Source organism: Labrus mixtus, chromosome 19, assembly GCF_963584025.1.
Source record: "Labrus mixtus chromosome 19, fLabMix1.1, whole genome shotgun sequence".
Classification (NCBI taxonomy): Eukaryota; Metazoa; Chordata; class Actinopteri; order Labriformes; family Labridae; genus Labrus; species Labrus mixtus.
The window spans coordinates 24,286,843-24,293,647 of record NC_083630.1 but is presented as its reverse complement, the minus strand read 5'-3'; the positions used below and the strand labels follow the sequence as shown (position 1 = coordinate 24,293,647).

At 44.0% G+C, this 6,805-nt stretch overlaps 3 protein-coding genes across 5 annotated transcripts in view; 2 read left to right on the top strand and 1 right to left on the bottom strand.

The window, feature by feature from the left end:
• The window catches only part of nck1b (NCK adaptor protein 1b), a 36,855-nt gene extending 35,107 nt beyond the window's left edge, over nt 1–1,748 (top strand). For all 3 annotated transcript variants that reach the window (XM_061064462.1, XM_061064460.1, XM_061064463.1), the window contains one exon: nt 1–1,748. This exon is cut by the window's left edge and continues 2,108 nt beyond it. The gene's annotated coding sequence lies outside the window, so the exon portion shown is untranslated.
• Nucleotides 1–6,805, top strand: part of LOC132994240 (Golgi reassembly-stacking protein 1-like) — a 408,891-nt gene that overhangs the window by 73,662 nt on the left and 328,424 nt on the right. The gene's annotated exons all lie outside the window — the stretch shown is intronic.
• bdh1 (3-hydroxybutyrate dehydrogenase, type 1) lies at nt 1,535–6,077 on the bottom strand. Its single transcript, XM_061064467.1, has 5 exons — nt 5,805–6,077; nt 5,208–5,318; nt 4,987–5,128; nt 4,757–4,909; nt 1,535–3,940 (listed from the first exon to the last, which is right to left on the bottom strand). The coding sequence occupies exons 1-5, from the start codon at nt 6,015–6,017 to the stop codon at nt 3,474–3,476; spliced, it is 1,086 nt and encodes a 361-aa protein (XP_060920450.1). The 5' UTR covers nt 6,018–6,077; the 3' UTR covers nt 1,535–3,473.

Below are 6,805 nucleotides of genomic sequence, written 5' to 3'. Positions count from 1 at the left end.
AAACGCTTCTTAACGAGTGAGCATGCAGAAGATGCATTTTAAATCATCATTAGCTTACAGTTTGATTGGATGGCTTTAAACTTCTAAACATAAGCATATAGTCTGGATGAAGATCTTGAATAATACGATATAAACATTTAAAAAAAAAAAAAACACATTCCAGGGTTTAAATTCTGTTTCGAACAGAATTGTAGCAACACGGTTCAACATGTCACAGGATTTGGTCGTCAGTGTTGCTTGATCTTTTCCTTTTTTTTTTTTTTGGACTTGAAACCGTGAAGACTGACTCAGTTGAACCTGTTTTGTTCTGTGTGACAACCCGTGCCTGTTCCCCCTCCTTCTGTGTTCAGTCACCACAATAAGTATTTGGGTTACAGGAATCCTGTTACGTCTCGTTTATTGCGCCCAATCCCGAGCTGTCGTATCTGTGCCATGCTTCTTTTTTTTTCTTCTCCCTGACTATTAACATAAGATGCTGTGTTTGCATGTGGACAAACTTCTATCAGCGACCTTTTCTTTTCTTTTCTTTCTTTTTGTTTAAATTGGGTGAATCCCCCCTCCCCCTGGCTTCCAGCTCTGCAGCGTCTGCACCAGAACGCCGAATTAAAAAAAAAAGTGACAAACGCCAACGCCATGTGCCCCAGTTTGAAGGATTTAGGAGATGTTGTTGTTTGTTTTTGTTTTTTTTTAAATGTGCCTTCACAGCTTTCTGTCAACCAAAGGTTTACTGCACCTTTAAAAGTATTCATCTTCCCACGTCCCTCGTCACTGCCTCACATGATTTGGTTAAATCTTTTTGCATGTGCGTCACACGAGCTCGATCAGCGCGAGCGATATGTCGAAACGGTGTCCGGCGACGTCCTCATGTAGAGAAAGGCGTTTTCCTAATTTAATGCTCTCTTTTGTTGACAGAAGCTCCAACTGTTTCTTTTGTTTGTTGTTGTTGTTGTCATGATTAAATGCCCTTTTAGGCAACATCGTGTCTAGTTTTCAAGTGACCTTAACTTTAGCAGACTTCATCACTTCCATGAAACGGTGAACGCCTACATGTGTCGTTTCATTCATAAGGAGAAGCTCCCAGGTGTGATCTAATCATGACCTGAATCTCACCTTCAAGCACCTCGACTCTAACGGTATCACATGTCGTTAGGTCGTGAAGGAACTGTCTTTTTTATTTTTATTTTTAGACATTCACTTTTGCAGTTTAGCCACTTAAATATGTAAAAAAGGAAACGTATCATCAGTGCTTACATGTTTAACTTGATGTTCAGAAGTTCAGCGTCTCCCTGCATAGACTCGTCTCATATTAATGGAGGCTGCATGAGCAGAGCCTTGTAGCTGTGCAGACATGATTCAGAATCTCCTTAAAGGACAAAGACGTTATCAAGAGTTTATTTTATTTTATCAAACTATTTCAAGAACTACACGCAGCTGGAGCCCCCCCCCCCGCCCCCCTCCGAACTAAAACCGACAAAATCTGGTGCTTGAGTGCTGCTTACATCTCTACGGTGTGCTTTGTCTCGAAAAAGAAAGCTTCTTTTTTTTTTTTTTTTCTGTATGAGAGAAAGTGAAGAAAACAAAAAACAGATCCATGCTGTGGAAAGAGAACGGCGGTGCTGTGAAATTTTAATTGTCATGCTCTTAATACTGTTTGTATGGATGGATGGGAGATCGTCTTCAGGTGTAATAATTTAGAAGAGTTTATTAGAGTGTTCAAAAGACGTAATAAACGATAAAAACCAAACAGATCATGTGTGTTTCTATGTTTAAATTCTCTCACAATGTTGGAATTTCCACTTTCATTTGACCAAAAGCAGGATTTTCCTGAGGCCTGAAATACACACACGACCTGTAGACCTGTATTAGTGGAGAGATGTCGGGGGGGGGGGGGGGTTCAGTGCCTTGCTCAAGGCGACCTCGGCACTACTCTGGAAGTGACCCGGCACCAGAGGCGCTGCAGGTCAGTGATGGACCCTTAAGGCCTGATGAACTTAAATGAACAGCAGTGGCTGAAAATGTGCAAAGTTTGCAACGACAGTAGGAAACCTCCCTAAGGGGGCCCCATCTCACAGCACTCAATCATAGAACAGTAAATGACTGAATGATGCTTGTCTAGCCCTGAATATGGGGGATGTTTGAGGGGAATTATTTTGGCCTTGAAGCCCACACAGGCTCTGCAATCACCACTGCCTGGCTCCTCTCTTCCTCCACACTTTGGTCCACACCAGGACTTGAACCGGCGACCCTCTGCTTCCCAACCCAGGTCCCTACAGATTGAGCTGCCACCCGAACTTGTTCCCCTACTAGGTTACATCCCTGTGTCTCCACGTTGATATAATGTTCTGATACAGAAACCTAAACTGTGACACATTTTACAGGCAGGAGATGATTCCCCTTGTAGTCCTATTTATGATACATGCCCGCCCCCTGGTGGCCATTTCTGTCATTACATCTCCTAGCAACACCACCCAGGCTAACTCAGAGGAGACGTTTCAAAAAACACAGCCTCATTTTTATCACTTTATTTCACTTCACTCTTTAAAAATTTTACTAATTTTTAATATAGTCATTAATATCTTTTATATACAAAATAAGTTTCCAGTCTAGAAGGTTTGAGAGAGGAGGGGGGGGGTGGCGGGGGCGGGGGCGACCTTTTTGTTCAATCATGGTCATTAATCACATCAATCACCCTCAGTGTCCAAAGCAGCACGCAGGATCTCGTTGCACATTTCAGACAAAGTGGGTTTGTTTTAGTGGTTATGTAACTTTTTGATGGGTCCAGCCAAAATCTCAGCACGCCGTTACTGTTCCGGCGTCTGTCACAAAAAGAAACAGCAGGAAGCTCTCCCTCTCGAAGCTTCACCAGCGCTTCATGAGGAACACAATATCAGGATGGAAGATATTCATACATGAGGGGATTTAAGATAACACCACAGCAGACTTTAAAGACTTTATATGTGATTTTTCACATATAGAAGAAAAGCGCTGCACGTCTGTCCTGTCTCCATGACAACAGTCTGTTGACAACGGCCGCCGTATGACCGACACTGCTCCGTTACTTTTACTTTTAGCGCTCGGAAAAAAAGACGCCGGGGGCTGTGCCTTTTCTCCAGACGGCCGCTTTCTGCTGCGAACACACTCTCTCTACACTGAAAACAAAATGACGGGTGGATACGGGCCTTCCTCATCGATTTGCACAGTTTCAACAAATAAAGTGATTAGTGATGTTAAAGTCTTTCTATGTGATTATTCACACTTAAATATAAATCAAGTATCTCCTCTGAAAATAACTCTGTGAGTCATGACTGTCTACAATGGGTGAACTCTGCACAAAGTAGTTCCTACTCAACACAGAATGTATCAGGACATGAAGTTATTGTTTTCATCAGACAGAAACAAAGTGCTCGATCAGCAGAGTTCACTGTGAGGTCTAAAGCTGCTCGCTGTGAGGCCACAACCAAAGAGCGTGCGCTTTAGAGGTAGAGGAGGTCGGATATGGCGCCGGGCAGATGAGTCATCACCTGCACTCTGATCCACCAGTGCGGCTCGGTGGGGCTGTATCGTGTGTACGGACGCTTGGACACGAGGGCGTCGGTGATGTCGTCCAACACGGGGGCGACGCTCTTCTGCCCGCTGTTACAGTACGAGCGCATCAGAGCCATCAGCTTCTCGAAGTGCGCCTTCCCGTAGTCCTCCTTCACCTGCGGCGGCGCCTCGCTCCACAGCTTGTTGGCCGTGCTGGCGACGATGTCCCGCGTGAGGATGCCCGTCGCCACGATGAAGTTCCCCGGCTCGACCACGGACACTTTGACGCCCCAGGACTTCATCTCGTAGCGGAGGCAGTCGGAGAAGGCTTCCACGCCGTATTTGGACACGCAGTACGGCGAGCGCATGACGTTTCCCATCCGGCCGTACATGCTCGCCAGGTTTACGACTCGGCCTGGAGAGAGAGAGACAAACAAACAAACATTAAAAAAAAAAATGTAAAAGTCAGAACTGAACCGGGGGGGTCAAGGCGTTTAAGTTTGCTGTTCCCATGCTGAGACTGAACGAGCCGCTCTGATTGGATGATTCAAAGAGGATGTTAGACGACCTGGAGGCGGACACACATCTGGCTGCAGATGTTCTCCCTGATGTGCTTTGATGATGATCTTTGACAAACATTTTGCTGTTTAAATTTGTCATTTGTATAATCTTTTCTCCATAAATTCTAAAGTTCTGGAGGGTGAGAGCTTCCTGTGTTCTTTTGTAAATCATTTCAATTTAATTAAATTAATTAATGTCATGTTAACTTGAATATGAAAAAATCTTTGGAAGAGCTGAATTGTTAAATATACTGAGAGCATCATACCCCCCCCCCCCCCCCTTCTGCAAAGAAAGTTTGAGGGAGGAGTTTTGCAATAATTTTTTCTATCATGTGTAATTACTAATGTGTGAAGAATGTTTCTCCTAAATAAAATATAAAAGTATGATTTGACTATGTTGTATTAAAAGCTTCACTTTGCTTTACATAGAAAGGATTAAAATATGTTTTTCAACGTCAGGCTTGTTTGCATAGTTAGCATTCCACTCAGAGATCACGGGACACAACTTAACTTATCCCTTAACTGCAGAATTTTCTGTCCAATAGTAACTCTCATAATCATTCATGAATACATGTGGGAAACATCCAAATCCAAGGTTTAAGTTTGTCCCTGCAGACATGTTGGACACTGTTTAACTCAGATATGTAACATGTTGTGTTCCAGCCGCTCACCTCTGGCTCTGCGGATCAGCGGCAGAACCGCCTTGGTGACCCTGATGGTCCCCCAGAGGTTGACCTCTGACACCTGCTTGTAGGTGTCCATGGAGGTGAACTCGACTTCTCCAAATGTGGACACACCGGCGTTGTTCACCACGGCCCACAGACCTGAGACACGAGCACACAGACAGGAAGTGAATGACAGACACAATGACAGAGACAGTAACAGAGGGTTTCATGTTTACCTCTCTCTGAGTCCTGCAGGTTCTCTCTGATGTGTTCTGCTGCCCGGTTCACCTGCTCGTCGCTGCACACGTCCAGCTGCACGACCTTCATGCGATCTGAGCCCAACTCCTCCAGCTCCTTTGCCCCCTCGCCGCCTTTATCCTGCAGGACGCACCACATCGAGAACAACATTCAAAACACAAACAAACAAATGAAACGAGCAGTGTGTTTGAATCTGTACCTTCAGGAGACATCCAGCAAAGACTGTGAAGCCGAGTTTGTGCAGATGTTTGGCGAGCGCGTGACCAAATCCACAGTCACACCCCGTTATAAACACGACTTTTCCCTTCACCTGCACAGACAGACAGGCAGAATAAATAAAAACATACGTTTTTTTCATTTCCCAATAACTAAGGCTCTGAAGGGTTAAAAAAACATGTTTGACTGTAGAGTTAATAAGTCAAAGAGTGAGAGAGTTAAGGCGTGTTTAAACATTAACAGGGTGTCAGGTGAGTTGATAATTGTTCATAACAATCACTTTTATTCATATAGCACCTTTAAACATGTTTACAAAGTGATTTGAGAAAAAGCATCAATATTCAGATAAAACGGAGAGTCTGCAACATGTGGAAGTAAAAACATGTCTGAAAAGGTTTAAATGTCAAATAAAAGCAAAACAAGTGAAGGAGAGAATAGAGGAATGGAAACAGTCTGCAGTGCATGTCTGTCCTCTATAATAACAGCCATACTAACCTGTACTAACACAGCTACGGGAGCCTAAATGGGACATTTCTTGATTTCCGTGTTGGAGTAATTTAAGGTGCATTGTGTACTTTACCTCCACCTGTCCTCGAGGGATTCTCGGCGTCGCTACATAAAGAACAAACAGTAAATAAAGAACAACGATGCACTCGGTCACACTCGTCTCCGGAAGTCCGAACATCCTCATGACGGCGTTCAGCAGGGCAGGCAGTCCGAACCCCAACAGAACCGTGAGAAAGACCGAAAACGAGACCAGCAGAGCCACTCGGAACCAGGGCAGCGGGGCCATCTTGAGGGGAATGCTTAATGTGTGTAGGCTGCTGCTGCTGGTTTTACTTCCCTGGAAAGGTCTACATCACACACCGGGGGGTCACGACACGCCCCCCTGGATGACATCACCGAACAGTCCCGGGCTGCGTTCAAAGTTCAAAACTGTAAATGTTGTTCTGGATAGAAATTGAACATCTGCTGCTGTCAAGTTGTCAGAGACCAAATCTGTTTTTCAGTTGAGTAAAAACGAAGCTGTCAACAGTTGTTCTTATTCCGGTGACGTTCATCCGTTCCTTGGAACAGTAGTTCCCAACCTGGGATCCGGGAACCCTTAAGGGGCCGCCTAAGATCTCTTGGCTCTCGAGGCTCTTGGTGCATTCATGTGGCGTCGGAAACATCGGAAAAATGAGTGTCAGAGTTCTAACTTGAACATGAACATGAACACCTGCTCAGGTCGGAACAACTCAGAAACTCAAGAAAAAAAATGAGGTGCCCGACTTGAATTTATTTATTTAATTATTTATTTAATAGGGACAATCAATCAACTTTATCAATCAACTTTTATTTGTATAGCGTCAACTCATAACAAGTGTTATCTCGAGACACTTTACAAGAAGCAGGTAAAAGACCTTACTCATTGTTATGTTACAAAAAGCAGGTAAAAGACCTTACTCATTGTTATGTTACAAAAAGCAGGTAAAAGACCTTACTCATTGTTATGTTACAAAAAGCAGGTAAAAGACCTTACTCATTGTTATGTTACAAAAAGCAGGTAAAAGACCTTACTCATTGTTATGTTACAAAAAG